General features: G+C 38.5%; 1 protein-coding gene across 1 annotated transcript in view; it reads right to left on the bottom strand.

The window, feature by feature from the left end:
- Window positions 1–16198, bottom strand: part of GFRAL (GDNF family receptor alpha like) — a 68565-nt gene that overhangs the window by 36309 nt on the left and 16058 nt on the right. Inside the window, exons 4-6 of the mRNA XM_045162079.1 lie at window positions 15736–15792; window positions 14677–15007; window positions 7345–7595 (exon numbers count right to left, since the gene is read on the bottom strand). Of these exons, the coding sequence (XP_045018014.1) occupies window positions 7345–7595; window positions 14677–15007; window positions 15736–15792 (639 nt within the window). The remainder of the gene's footprint in view (window positions 1–7344; window positions 7596–14676; window positions 15008–15735; window positions 15793–16198) is intronic.

Raw genomic sequence — 16198 nt, 5'->3', positions numbered from 1 at the left:
GGAAAGATACAAGCATCTGAATCCAGAGTTCCAAAGAATAGCAAGGAGAGATAAGAAAGCCTCCTTCAGTGATCAATGTAAAGAAATAGAGGAAAACAACAGAATGGGAAAGACTAGAGATCTCTTCAAGGAAATTAGTGATACCAAGGGAACATTTCATGCAAAGATGGGCTCAATAAAGGACAGAAATGGTATGGACCTAACAGAAGCTGAAGATATTAAGAAGAGGTGGCAAGAATACACAGAAGAACTGTACAAAAAAGATCTTCATGACCCAGATAACCACGATGGTGTGATCACCTGCCTAGAGCCAGACATCCTGAAATGCGAAGTCAAGTGGGCTTAGGAAGCATCACAATAAACAAAGTTAGTGGAGGTGATGGAATTTCAGTTGAGCTATTTCAAATCCTAAAAGATGATGCTGTGAAAGTGCTGCACTCAATATGCCAGCAAATTTGGAAAAAGCAGTGGCCACAGGACTGGAAAAGGTCAGTTTTCATTCAATCCCAAAGAAAAACAATGCCAAAGAATGTTCAGACTACCATAAAATTGCACTCAACTCACATGCTAGCAAAGTAATGCTCAAAATTCTCAAAGCCAGGCTTCAATAGTACATGAACCATGAATTCCAGATGTCCAAGCTGGATTTAGAAAAGGCAGAGGAAGCAGAGATCAAATTGCCAACATCCACTGGATCATTGAAAAAGCAAGAGAGTTCCAGAAAAACATCTACTTCTGCTTTATTGACTATACCAAAGCCTTTGTGTGGATCACAACAAACTCTGGAAAATTCTTAAAGAGATGGGAATACCAGACCACCTGACCTGCTTCCTGAGAAATCTGCATGCAGGTCAAGAAGCAATAGTTAGAGCTAGACATGGAACAATGGACTGGCTCCAAATCGGGAAAGGAGTACATCAAGGCTGTATATTATCACCCTGTTTATTTAACTTGTATGCAGAGTATATCATCTGGTGGCTTAGTGGCTCAGACAGTAAAGCATCTGTCTACAATGTGGGAGACCAGGGTTCGATCCCTGGGTGGGGAAGATCTCCTGGAGAAGGAAATGGCAACCCACTCCAGTACTCTTGCCCGGAAAATCCTATGGATGGAGGAGCCTGATACGTTACAGTCCATGGTATTGCAAAGAGTCGAACACAACTTCCTTATCAAGAAGCAATAGTTAGAACTGGACATGAAACAATGGACTGGTTCCAAATTGGGAAAGGAGTACATCAAGGCTGTATATTGTCACCCTGTTTATTTAACTTGTATTCAGAGTACATCATGAAAAACATTGGGCTAGATGAAGCACAAGCTGGAATAAAGATTGCTGTGAGAAATATCAATAACCTCAGATATGCAGATGACACCATTCTTATGGCAGAAAGTGAAGAGAAACTAAAGAACCTCTTGATGAAAGTGAAAGAGGTCAATGAAAAAGCTGGCTTAAAACTCAACATTCAAAAAATGAAGATCACAGCATCTGGTCCCATCAGATCAGATCAGATCAGTTGCTCAGTCATGTCCGACTCTTTGCGACTCCATGAATCGCAGCACGCCAGGCCTCCCTGTCCATCACCAACTCCCAGAGTTCACTCAGACTCACGTCCATCGAGTCAGTGATGCCATCCAGCCATTTCATCCTCTGCCGTCCCCTTCTCATCCTGCCCCCAATCCCTCCCAGCATCAGAGTCTTATCCAATGAGTCAACTCTTCGCATGAGGTGGCCAAAGTACTGGAGTTTCAGCTTTAGCATCATTCCCTCCAAAGAAATCCCAGGGCTGATCTCCTTCAGAATGGACTGGTTGGATCTCCTTGCAGTCCAAGGGACTCTCAAGAGTCTTCTCCAACACCACAGTTCAAAAGCATCAATTCTTCGGCGCTCAGCTTTCTTCACAGTCCAACTCTCACATCCATACATGACCACAGGAAAAACCATAGCCTTGAGTAGACGAACCTTTGTTGGCAAAGTAATGTCTCTGCTTTTGAATATGCTATCTAGGTTGGTCATAACTTTCCTTCCAAGGAGTAAGCGTCTTTTAATTCCATGGCTGCAGTCACCATCTGTAGTGATTTTGGAGCCCATAAAAATAAAGTCTGACAGTGTTTCCACTGTTTCCCCATCTATTTCCCATGAAGTGATGGGACCGGATGCTATGATCTTTGTTTTCTGAAAGTTGAGCTTTAAGCCAACTTTTTCACTCTCCACTTTCACTTTCATCAAGAGGCTTTTGAGTTCCTCTTCACTTTCTGCCATAAGGGTGGTGTCATCTGCATATCTGAGGTTATTGAGATTTCTCCCAGCAATCTTGATTCCAGCTTGTGTTTCTTCCAGTCCAGCGTTTCTCATGATGTACTCTGCATATAAGTTAAATAAACAGGGTGACAATATACAGCCTTGACGTACTCCTTTTCCTATTTGGAACCAGCCTGTTGTTCCATGTGCAGTTCTAACTGTTGCTTCCTGACCTGCATACAAATTTCTCAAGAGGCAGATCAGGTGGTCTGGTATTTCCATCTCTTTCAGAATTTTCCACAGTTTATTGCGATCCACACAGTCCCATCACTTCATGGCAAATAGATGGGGAAACAATGGAAACAGTAGCAGACTTTCTTTTATTGGGCTTCAAAATCACTGTGGATGGTGATTGCAGCCATGAAATTGAAAGATGCTTTCTCCTTGGAAGAAAAGCTATGACCAAATAAGATAGCATATTAAAAAGGGGAGACATTACTTTGCTAAGAAAAGTCTGTCTAGTCAGGCTATGGCTTTTCCATTAGTCATATATGGATGTGACAGTTGGACTATAAAGAAAGCTGAGCACCAAAGAATTGATGCTTCCGAGATGTGGTATTGGAGAAGACTCTTGAGAGTCCCTTGGCCTGCAAGGAGAACGAACCAGTCCATCCTAAAGGAAATCAGTCCTGAAAATTCAAAGGAAAGACTGATGGTGAAACTGAAACTCCAATACTTTGGCCACCTGATGTGAAGAACTGACTCACTGGAAAAGACCCTGATGCTGGGAAAGATTGAAGGTGGGAGTAGAAGGGGACGACAGAGGGTTTGATGGTTGGGTGGCATCACTGACTCAATGGACATGAGTTTGAGTAAGCTCTGTGAGTTGGTGATGGACAGGAAGATCTGGTTGCTGCAGTCCATGGGGTTGCAAAGAGTTGGACATGAAGGAGCAACTGAACTGAATACACATACAGAAAATTTTACCGATCATAAGCTCTTGTGGTAGGCTGAAGCTATCTTTCACCTATCAGCCTGGTACTACTTAACATTCACTACTTCACATACTTTTGGAACAACAGGGAAGCCTGGCATGCATGCAGTCCATGGGGTTGCAAATGGTCGGACACGACTGAGTGACTGAACTGACCTGAGCTGTGGACATTATTTTTCCAGTAACAGGAAGAAATCAGTGATCTCTTAACTCTTTTCATTTTTGCAGTCCTCTCTGTCTTTACTAATTTCTCTTTCTTCCATTTCTCTCTTCCCTCTCTCAGCTCTAACTGCCACAATTTGTTCTGGGCTGTAAGATGCCAGAGGGGAGTGAGTCTGTAGATGCAGAAGTTTGCAAGTAAGTGCAAGTTGGTGGCTGTTGTAACCGGTGCCAGCAGGAGGCTCGTTGCCCAAATGTGGTCCTGCAGGCAGGCACTGAGGTGTGCTCTTTAGCAACTTCTCAAAGCTCAGATTTGAGACCAAAAAGTAGAGGTTCTGCCTCAGAGGGCTACGGGGCAGCCTGAATGGACTCAAGCTCTAATTGTCCTCATGGTTTTCCCTGCAGGACAGCACTATGGGATGGAGTCAACCAGACAACATTAGGGTCCCACGTCCACCGCAACCTGTGATGGAAGTCCAGCCCCCATCTTACCCCTCAGTTTCCTTCATCTCCCAAGTGAAACTGCAGAAATAATAGTGTCTAGTTCTTGGAATAATTAAAGTTAGGTGAGAAATGTGACCCCAAACAAGCACTGATTCTAGCAACTGTCTCATTATTTGTAATCATTATAAGGTTCTGACTTGGATACATCGATGTAGGTGACTTCTGCATTAATTAGTTTCAAGCAAATGCTTTTCAAACTTTTGAGAGCAACACATTAGTGAGTCATGAAGTCAATTTAGTAGATAATCAGCACTGAAAAAAAGTGGGATAGAATAATAATTTTGAAAAAACAGAAGACACTGCATATAAATATCTAACGTAAAATGTGTTGCTCACTGTGCTCTGAGGTCAAGTGAATTTGAAACAAGACTTGAAGCAAAACAAATATAACAAATGGAAAATTTTTCCCAACTGTCCTCTCTGTTCCATTCATTCTGCCCCTTTCAGATAAAGAAAACAGAACTCGAGGGTTTTTGGAAACCAGCTGTATTGAGAGCAGTTTAAAGAGTGATACAATGTCTGAACTAATATTTATTTTTTATTTCTTTAATTTTATAATGGAACATAGTTGATTAACAATGATGTGTTACTCGCAAGTGTATTTTGATAATGCATGAGCCTGCTGGGCTGATATAAAAACTCAGAGGCAGTGGTTAGAAAGAGTTCATGCAAAAATCTCCATGTGCTACCACTTCCCAGGTATATAGGGCAAAGGATGGAGGCTTGTTAGGACTAACCAGGCCAAGGGTTCCATTTGTGTTTTTGTCTGAATCTTTTTCTATAGTTTAAGTACCCAGAACTATGACAGGTGGCCAGAAGGCCTTCATGGTTCCTTTACTTCTATAAACCTGTCACTTAAAATTCTGACTTTAAGTAATGCTTGAGGAGAAAACCTCATCATGTTTAGTCTTCCGAAGTGAGTGAAGAAATGTGAAATCATTTTGAATTCTCATGTTTGTAAAACATTATAGAGTTTGTCAATGTTTATGGATTTCTGTGTCCATTTCCACTGTCTCTTCATGAATATATTCAATGTATGTATATATAGCTTTGTATTGGTAGCCAAATACAATGAAAGCAAAACATAATACTAATTAAAAACACATGGGAAAACCAGGCTTGGAAGCAGAATTAGGTTGCTTGAACTGGTATTTGAAATTTATGCCCAAGGAACTGGTTTATCACTACTTGTAGGATATATATTTTTTCCCCCGGTATCATTTAATATGGAGAAACCACTTATAAATAATCATGATAGTGTAATTGTATATGTTACTGTTGGTTTAGGTTATTTTATTTGGTATTTCCTTTTGTAATATTAGGAGCCATTCATTATAAATACCTTTAGTTCCAACAGAATTAGCCACCTAATATTAATCAGAGAAAAAGATTATTTAGAAAATATGACTCAACATAGATCATGGGGTAATTTTCCTCTTTGCATCATGATTTTGATTGAAATATATCTGTAGTGCTAATTATAGAAATTGTAGGAATCCCACAGAGAGCTTTGTTGGAATCAAAACCATACACTCTGAGTTGTATGTCTATTAGCTAATGCATAGCAGATCACCATTTTGATTAAATTGGCTAATGTGTATCTCTGTAGTATCTTTAAAGAAAGATAGAAAAGAATAAAATATCTGTATCTGTTTGTAGTTAGATAAGTACTCTTGCCTGGGAAATCCCATGGACAGAGGAGCCCAGTAGGCTACAGTCCATGGGGTCGCTAGGAGTCGGACATGACTGAACGACTTCACTTTCACTTTGCACTTTCATGCATTGGAGAAGGAAATGGCAATCCACTCCAGTGTTCTTGCCTGGAGAATCCTAGGGACAGAGGAGCCTGGTGGGCTGCAGTCTATGGGGTCGCACAGAGTCAGACACAACTGACGTGACTTAGCAGCAGCAGCAGCAGCAGCATAGACATATGTATCATAGATACAGCATAGATCTGTATCTATACAAATTTGCATAAATATCATGATAGTTTCATTGTATATGGTCTTTTTTGCAGTGGTAAATGTCTATTATTCTCTCCTAAACTTTTGGTACTTGTGGGTTTGGAGGTTACAAATAGTGATCTAGGGGCTGAGACTGTTTTGGGATTCGAACATAGTTGCATGGGTTAAGCCTGAAGGTGGATGATGGAGAGGTCCTGAATTAGCGTGTGATCACATTGTTAGATTTCTTCCTAGGAGACTCATAGCCAAATTCCTTTCAACCACTTGTTCCCTCTGAGACCCTAGACAAATTATCAAAATTCCTAAATCTGAATGGATCAGCCCTGGGATTTCTTTGGAGGGAATGATGCTGAAGCTGAAACTCCAGTACTTTGGCCACCTCATGCGAAGAGTTGACTCATTGAAAAAGACTCTGATGCTGGGAGGGATTGGGGGCAGGAGGAGAAGGGGACGACAGGGGATGAGATGGCTGGATGGCATCACTGACTCGATGGACGTGAGACTGAGTGAACTCCGGGAGTTGGTGATGGACAGGGAGGCCTGGCATGCTGCGATGCATGGGGTCGCAAAGAGTCGGACACGACTGAGTGACTGAACTGAACTGAACTGAAATCTGAATGGGGTAAATAATAACTTTAGAAAATGTGTTTCCCATCCCCTCATTACAGGTAGATTAACAGACATATTAAAGACCAAGGGGAGGTAACTAAATCCAAGGGTAAATATGTTTCACTTAGATTGGGACAGCCATACAGTAGATTGCTAACTATCCCTGGTGAATCCAACTTTGAATATAAACATACTCATACACACCCTTCTCACAATAACTGTGAACTCAATCATGTGACTTGCTTTGTCCAATGGGGCATTAGAAAATATAGCAGAAGCAGACACTTGATAAATACTTGTTTACTGGGGAATAACTGCTAGGAATGTTGCTATGATCATGAAAGATACAGGGTTTACTGCTGCAGAGGTCACGTGAAGGAGAACTCAGCCAACTGTGCTTGCTAACCACAACCTGAACCCTTGGTCTCACCACCAGATGACTGTAGCCACCCAAGCAATACCAACAGAAGAACCACCTAAGTGAGTAAAGCCCAATGAGAAGAATTGTGATCAAATTATTATTTCAAGTTTTGGGCTGGTTTGTTATTTGTAATAGATACCTGATATCTTCAGTTATCTGGTAGGATAAATGTTTTAGGCTGTTGTTATTGAAACCAATAAATGATACCTAGGAGTGAACAATCATACAAATTAAAAACATGCACCACTTGCAGATAAATGAGTTAAAATAGCGTGTGCACATAGCATAATCAGAAAACAGATTTAAAAACTGAATAGCAAACATAGAGTTGTCTTTGTGAACAAATTTTCCGTGTTAGATTACTACTTCGTGGTATATACAGAAAATCAATATATGTTACATTGCCTTCTCCATATGTGACATATATATATATATATATATATATATAACTTACTGAAACATGATTTTCTGTGGAGCATATGCTGGAAAGTCTTGCACAAGGATTCTTCACTTTGGGTGATGGTCCTACAGGCGCACCGCACTTGAAGGACCGTCCCAAGGGTACCAATGTAGGCCGCTTTGCAGTCATCAGTTCCAGAGCAAGTGAGGTCTTGCTTGCTTAAGGTACCAATGCATGTCTCATCCTCATGGCACTTTCTCATCACATGCTGCCAGCACTTTGCCTGGAATATTCTATAGCGCCTCCTGGAAAGAGTCAGGAAATGGAACGAGTCTCTGAATATCATTAGTTCACACTAACATGTAGTGATATCTCACCTGTCAAAGAAAGAAAGAAAGAAAGAAAGAAAGTGAAGTCGCTCAGCCGCATCCGACTCTGTGACTCCATGGACCATGGCCTACCAGGCTCCTCCATGCATGGGATTTTCCACGCACGAGTACTGGAGTGGGGTGCCATCTTCTCCAGGGGATCTTCCCAACCCAAGGATCCTGCATTGCAGGCAGACGCTTTACCCTCTGAGCCACCTGACATAAAACAAAATGCCTTCTGGGTGCTTCTAAACATAGCTGGAAACTAAGTTTGTATATTCAAACATCCTAATAGGGACTGTGGAAGAAAAATTAGAGAAATCTTGTGAATTATTTTCCTATCGTGATGAAAGACAGAGGCTAAGTTTAGGATTCCCTGGATGACTCTTCCTTCCTTACTAATTTTATTTCAGTGGGTGATGATTTGCAGTACGAACTACTTGGGAGATTTATTAGCAATAATTTTTGAAGCAGAATGTGGTTTTGAGACTATATTTGACCATTACCTCCCACCAAGTGATCTCAGAAAAGACTCCTGACTTTTCATGAGAGTTCTCCCATAGGATGGGAGGTCTGTGCTCTTTCTCAATGTTTCTAAGCAGACTAATTAGAATTAACATTAATGCTCTGGGGTTCTCTGGCAGCATGAGCTAATTTAAAGCAAAACATGAGTTTATTTGATGGCTGAGATAATCTGCTAGAACCACATCCATTCATAACTTTTCTGACTACATATTTCATTCTTGCTGTCTTAATCTTGAATAGAAGTCTGGATAATGTACAATAATTTCATATTTGAAACTTTCACAGTAAGAAGATATCTACTCAGTGGAACCAAAGATATTAATCTTTGTCTTTAATATTTATCACCTATAATTACTTTTTCCTTTTCTTGAATAAATCACTATAAAATATGCATGCAAAGCCTCTGAGTATATGTCATTTGTCCTGACTTTACTTGCTTTCATGATGTTCAGTTCAGTTGCTCAGTCATGTCCGACTCTTTGCGACCCCATGAACTGCAACATGCCAGGCCTCCCTGTCCATCACCATCTCCCAGAGTTCACTCAAACTCATGTCCATTGAGTTAGTGATGCCATCCAGCCATCTCATCCTCTGTTGTCTCCTTCTCCTCCTGCCCCCAATCCCTCGCAGCATTAGGGTCTTTTCCGAAGAGTCAACTCTTCACATGAGGTGGCCAAAGTATTGGAGTTTCAGATTTAGCATCAGTCCTTCCAAAGACCACCCAGGGATGATCTCCTTCAGAATGGACTGGTTGGATCTCCTTGCAGTCCAAGGGACTCTCAAGAGTCTTCTCCAGCACCACAGTTCAAAAGCATCAATTCTTTGGTGCTCAGCTTTCTTCACAGTCCAACTCTCACATCCATACATGACCACTGGATGTTACTCTGCTTAAATCCATAAATCGCATCATTTTCAATAATCTTGTATTTTAAGTCATCTTAAAGGAATCAGCTTTTAAATACAATGGTAAAATTAATAATATTTACATTTTTATTTAAGAAAATATTGCAAATATTTGAGCATATAATTCTGAATCCAGAAGAACAAGAATGTTCCTTTAATGCAATTAAGAATTGTATATAAAATGCCATCTAAATGTAAGCACTGGAAGTATTGATTGTCATTTATGAGGTTGACAGGTGCCATTTATTCTTTCTTAAATGTATGTTTTATAAAGTTTAAGTTACATTATTTATGTCTTCATAAAAGTTAATTCATTCAAAAATGTTTTGAAATTTTGAAAAACTGACTGAAGGATATTTAATTAAAAATAAAAATGTAACACCAGTCAGAATGGCTGCGATCCAAAAGTCTACAAGTAATAAATGCTGGAGAGGGTGTGGAGAAAAGGGAACCCTCTTACACTGTTGTTGGGAATGCAAACTAGTACAGCCACTATGGAGAACAGTGTGGAAATTCCTTAAAAAACTGGAAATAGAACTGCCTTATGATCCAGCAATCCCACTGCTGGGCATACACACTGAGGAAACCAGAAGGGAAAGAGACACGTGTACCCCAATGTTCATCGCAGCACTGTTTATAATAGCCAGGACATGGAAGCAACCTAGGTGTCCATCAGCAGATGAATGGATAAGAAAGCTGTGGTACATATACACAATGGAGTATTACTCAGCCATTAAAAAGAATACATGTGAATCAGTTCTAATGTGGTGGATGAAACTGGAGCCTATTATACAGAGTGAAGTAAGCCAGAAAGAAAAACACCAATACAGTATACTAACGCATATATATGGAATTTAGAAAGATGGTAACAATAACCCTGTGTACGAGACAGAAAAGAGACACTGATGTATAAAACAGTCTTATGGACTCTGTGAGAGAGGGAGAGGGTGGGAAGATTTGGGAGAATGGCATTGAAACATGTAAAATATCATGTATGAAACGAGTTGCCAGTCCAGGTTTGATGCACAATACTGGATGCTTGGGGCTGGTGCACTGGGATGACCCAGAGGGATGGAATGGGGAGGGAGGAGGGAGGAGGGTTCAGGATGGGGAACACATGTATACCTGTGGCAGATTCATTTTGATATTTGGCAAAACTAATACAATTATGTAAAGTTTAAAAATAAAATAAAATTAAAAAAAAACTGCATTAAGGACTACAATTCAAATAAAACTCAGTTTTCCATTTAATTCAACATTTGTTTAAGAACTATGTCTAAGATGGCGTTAAGTGTACAGGAATGTATGTTTTTTTCTGTTTTGAAAAAATTTATAGCAATAAAGTCAGAAAAAGAAAAAAAATGTAATAAAACCTTTTTGGTATACTCATTATCTAAATCATTTAAAAAATAAATATGACAAATTTTTTATTTTATAGGAATTGTGCTTTATGTTTGAAATGCTTTGATGTGTAACTGTTTCATTATCCTTATTTTCTAGATATTCTTCAGTTTCTTATTCTGGTTTTTTTTTTTTTTTTTTTTTGTATTTTCCTTTTATTTATTATTTTTTTTAATTTTATTTTATTTTTAAACTTTACATAATTGTATTAGTTTTGCCAAATATCAAAATGAATCCGCCACAGGTATACATGTGTTGGAACCTTAACTATCTAAGAGAGTAATTTTTAAAATAGAGTTGATCATTTTGTTTTAGTTTTGCTATAAATTTCTCATTACATCGTAAGCCATAAGAGAATGTGGTCTGTGTGATTTCTGCATATAGAATGTATTACATTTACTTTTATGGCCTAATATATAGTCAAACTTTGTGAATATTCTCTGGCAGTTAAACATGTTTATAGTGAAGTTTTGTTTCTAAAAATGTAGGTAACATTTCTTCTAAGCAAACATTTTTTTTCACTACTTTCTGGAGCTTATACATATGAAAAAACATAATTTCCTATAAATCCCTAAACACTTAAAATTAACAAAATATAATCTCACTTTCCAGTGTATATATCTGTATTGAGCAAAATTAGTTGAAAAAAAAAATAGTATTTATATCACCTTCTTTGGCCTTTTCAAATAGAGGAGTTTTAAGACCTGTCACAAATTGAGGATTCTTGTACAGGGACATAAGTTGTATTTTAAAACCTAACTGTTCTGCTTTGCTCCAGATATGAGCACTTTTGCAGGAAAGATATATGATAAAGTCTTAACACTCTCACTGAAGAAGTTGTTTTTCATTGGGAGTTTTTTTTTCCATCTGAATTACATTAACGATAATTTAATAAAAATACTGGAAATCTCCCTAAGGCAAAATCTGCTTGAGCAAATGACAGAATTTGTCTTTTCATCTTGACAACTAATATTGTGTAATATTTCCATCTCCTCTATAAAGTATTCATTAAGAGACTATTTGCACATGGTGAAAAGAAATAGAAGACACACAGTCCTTAATCCCTGAATTAATATATAAAAGATAGAAATTACATAAAAAGAGACATGTATCTATATATTAAAACATTATACACATTAAGTACAAGATACTTTAAAATGGAGGGAAATGAGGTGACATTTTAAAAATTAATTAATTTATTTTAATCGGAAGCTAATTACTTTACAATATTGTAGTGGTTTTTGCCATACATTGACATGAATCAGCCAGGGGTGTACGTGTGTCCATCATGTTCTAGACCCTACACTACGCACTTTGGAGAGGTCATGAAATCCAGGATTCCTTGTAGAGGAAAAGTATCAACTCTGTACCAGTTAATCTGAGAAAATGTTGATGCCAAGGTGAGGTGCATATGCAAGAGTGTATGTTTCAGAATCCATCACAGAGCTTCTCAAAGGTCTATAGCAGCAGACTCCATCACTCTCATTAAAATATTTTATTTTATTTTTTAGGGAAGCTCAGTTATGTCATGCTTAGAAAATTGAGTACAAATCACTCCAAGATAATAAGGTAGAATATTCAGTGCCTTGGCACTGGAATCAGGTAAAGCTGGGTACCCACCATAGAGACATCTGGCATTTTTACATGGATTACTTAAAAAAAAAAGTGTTCCCTGGCTGGTTAAAATGTTATTTGGTTTCACTGTTAGTGTAGATAGATGTATGATAGACAGTAATATTCTATGAGAATATTAGTGTAAGCAAACATTTTTAACATTTTCCTTGATTGTATGTGATACCATTATTTTATTACACCTAAAATCACTTTTTGGCAATTAAGTTATTGTTTTCATTAAATGCATTTTATTTTTTTATTTATTTTTTGTCATTGAGCTTAAGACTAATTCCAAACACATTAGGGGAATTAAAAGGTGCAAAAAGTCTGCATCTTTGAATCAATGAAATACAATAGTTCACTTAATAAGAATTTTTGAGCTTTAAATTAGTTTGAAAAATGTAAACTGCATTATAAAAATAGTTTTTGCTATTAATTTTAGTATTATCTGAAGAGAAATAATTAGTAAACTTTAACTGATAAACATCTACAGGAAAAGATCCTCAAACAAAACTTTCTTAAGAATTTTGGCATTCTCTATGGTAAGTTGAAGGAAAAAAAAAAAAAGCATTTTGCTGAGATCTTCACCCTTTATCTTACAGAATGTGCATTATGAGGAAGTAGTTGTCTTTTTTGACAAATATTTGCAAGACCTGGAGTTACTTTGTAAGCTGGAATGACTGACAGTGAAGGTGTGAGGAGAGTTAAAGTTGAAGGAAAGCACTTTACCAAGAACCAGCCCTTTAGGAAATGACGTCATTAAATCTCATTTTTCACTGGTTCAAGCAGGTGACAAAAGTGACAAATTTCTCCTTGAGCTATCACACTGAGCCCCTCCTCCACACTAAATGTTTACTTTGATCTTTAAATGAATTCATTATATATGGAGTTTTATTCATTTGAAGACAATTAAACAATACTGTCCCTGATAGGAAGTACTGGGCAAGCAAACTAGTATAAATTATCTTGGGATGATTATCCTGGGAAGCAGAAGATTCATCCCATAATTATACAACTGAATGATGGTTTTTAAAGGAAGCTCCTTTAATGTGGTAACACCAATGTTACAGATAGTTTTGATTTTATTCTTTCCTCCATCTTCTTACTCATTTCCAAAGAGGCCCGCTTCACTGTGGCTTTCTTACCACACCAAACATCAATTTGCCTTGACTTTTTAAGGAAATGTGTTTATCGAAGACCACAGTGAGGAAAAGAGAAAGTCAGGGTGTTGGATTCAATTTATGATTCCCAGGAGGAGTTACCTGCAAAGGTAAAGTCTAGATTTCACTAGCAGCCGGAGTGGAAATTTTAATAAGTTGGGCAGATCATTCACACCTCTGCTCAAAATCCCTCAACATCGCTCTGCTTTCTCAAAGTAAATCCTATCTCCTGTTCCTCTCCGCCTTGTACATGCTCTCCTCCTTGCATGAGAGCCTGCCACGTTCATTTCTTCCCTGGCACTGGCTCATCCTTTTGTCTGGTATCTCTTATTTCTGAAACTCACTGAGTGAAGCTCATTTTCTCGCTTCTTCAACTCCCGTAAAATGTCTCTCCTGGGGCCCTCCCACTGACACTGCAATTCTTTTATTCTTTCTGCCTTTCACATTCCCCTTATTGCACATGCATATGTGTGTGCTTGTGAATCTCCAGAGTACTCATCCTCATACAATATAAGAATGTTAGTCACTCAGCCGTGTCCAACTCTTTGTGACCCCATGAATTTCCCACCAGGCTCCTCTGTCCATGGAATTCTCCAGGCAAGAAAACTGGAGTGGGTAGCCATTCTCTTTTCCAGAGCAGCTCCCTGACCCAAGGATTGAACTGAGATCTGCGTTGCAGGCACATTCTTTACCATCTTAGGCACCAGGGAAGCCCACTTACAACTGCGTGAAAAATACACACTTTTCCTATTTATTTTCTATCTACACCTACTGAATACATTCCACAGGGCAAGCATTTTGTATCTTGTAACCAGATGCGTAAAATAGTACTAGATGGCTGGTAACTGCTTTTTGAATAAACAAGTAAATGACTAACATTACTGCCCTGAGAATCCAGGGTGAGAGGTTGGGAAGCGGGGAAGGAGTGCATTACCGACCTTACGACACATGTGTGCGAGGGAATCCGAACTTTAGCTGCTTCCTCAACTCCATCCCCAAACACAAAAGATTTATTGTGAAGTTTGAAGAGTCACCTCATCAGAATCCTGAGAGGTTATCGGCCTTATATAATCATACCCCCAAAGCCAATAATAAAACTGACACATAAACCAGGTCTATTAAGCAATTCATGAGTCTCACTTGAATCTGTAATTTTATTAGTAATGCTATTTCATGATTAGCCAATCCTGACATAATGATTTTTTTTCAATTTCCAAAACATATTATGCGTTTGAGTCTCCAAAAGAATACTACACATGTCCCAGAGATTCAAAACTACGAATTGTCTGGCTTTGTTTACGTCATGTTGGATGACGGTGGGAACTCTAGCTGATGGAATGAGATCAAGTGTTGGGGCTGAAGTGTAACAAATAAGGTGCAAAATCGGAAAGCAGGGTACGCGTGTTTTTACTCACCTGCATAATTCATCATCTTGGCAGCTGTGAATTACATCGAGGCAGGTGGGGGTTGGAACTCTGTTCACTGCACATGGCCTGCTGTGGAGTGCTTCTCTGGACTGTTGACAAGGCTCATCAGCGGGAGCACAGTCACAGAAAGCCAACATCTGGGCAATGTTAAACGGCATATTTTGATAGAAGAAGCGGATGGCTGCTTGGCAGTGTTTCACATCACACAGCTTTCCATCCGCTGAGCAAGCTTTCAGGTAAAGGGCCAGCTGGGCATTGCAGAGTGCATCCCCAATGCAAACCTCTGCCACTTCCAGGCAGGACTGAACCCCTCTGCCTCCTAGAAGGAAGGATATGTCCAGGTTGTGGGAAAGTAAACAGAGAGCTGTGCATACAGAATCTGCATAACACCATGAGAAATCCATGAGCAAAATACAACAATGTGCCCATACATTGCTTTTGGCAAGTAGTCCTGTTTATTTTGTTTACTTTTTTTTTCAGAGTTGGAATAAACTTACTGGTCCTGAGCAGTGGGCTATTTGAACCATCTTTCATCTACACTGGACATGTATTATGATCCAGAAGTGGTGGGGTGTGTATAGGACCAAAACTGAACTGCAGGAAAAAATCCTTGAGCCCAAGTTTATCACATGCAAACAATACATCTTTAGAAATTGGATTTGAATCTAGCTGATGGTGTGTTCAGTGGCTCAAATCAAAATGATCCTTGTTCTATTGAACTTTTTATTTGAAGGAGAAATAGTGACTAAAGTTTCCATGTAGCTATTCCAACGTGTAAAAATGTTCACATTTTGGATCTAGTCTTTGTTTTTAATTGTAAGTATTTCTCCCCATAACTGTAAATAAATGATAGATAAGCAAAATAGATGCTTTGAAATATTAGTGGAAGAAATGCAATGATTTGTTGCATCTTCTAGTATTAGAACAATTAAAGTTCACATGACTCATTTTGTAATGACATATCTTGAAGAAGCCTAGTAACTACATTTTAAGTTATATTGTCCAGTATTCACAATGCAAATCAAAATGACTATTTATAAACATTACCGTGATAGGAAAGAGTAGTTAGATTCCACTTGTATTTATTATCCTCTTTTATGTTATCTAGAAGGAAAAGAAAGAGACTATTTTATTAGTGAACAATTTTCTAAATTTAATAGGAGAATGTAGACAACATTTGTCAATGTGTACTCTGGTAAAAATACATATAAGCTCATGTAACCCTTATTTAACCTTGGTACACAGAATTAGTGAGGTACAGATGAAGAAAAATAAACCACTGTAACATCATTCAAGTCAGTTAAACAGCTCTGCTCTGAGTATTCAGTTACTCGAAAATTTAAACAAATGCTAATGACTAGGCCATGTGCAGAGAAGTAAACAGAGAGTCTGTCTGGGGAGAAAGAACAGAAGAAATATTGTCTGAACCAAAAAAGCTCTCCCCAGTAAGGTCTTAATTAGATTGAAAGGCAATTTAAAGACTATTTCCACCTCTGACTATCTTAGCTTC

This window comes from Bubalus bubalis, chromosome 2, assembly GCF_019923935.1.
Source record: "Bubalus bubalis isolate 160015118507 breed Murrah chromosome 2, NDDB_SH_1, whole genome shotgun sequence".
NCBI classification, from domain to species: Eukaryota; Metazoa; Chordata; class Mammalia; order Artiodactyla; family Bovidae; genus Bubalus; species Bubalus bubalis.
Note: the sequence above shows the minus strand (reverse complement) of the source record. Positions and strands in the feature narration are given on the sequence as shown.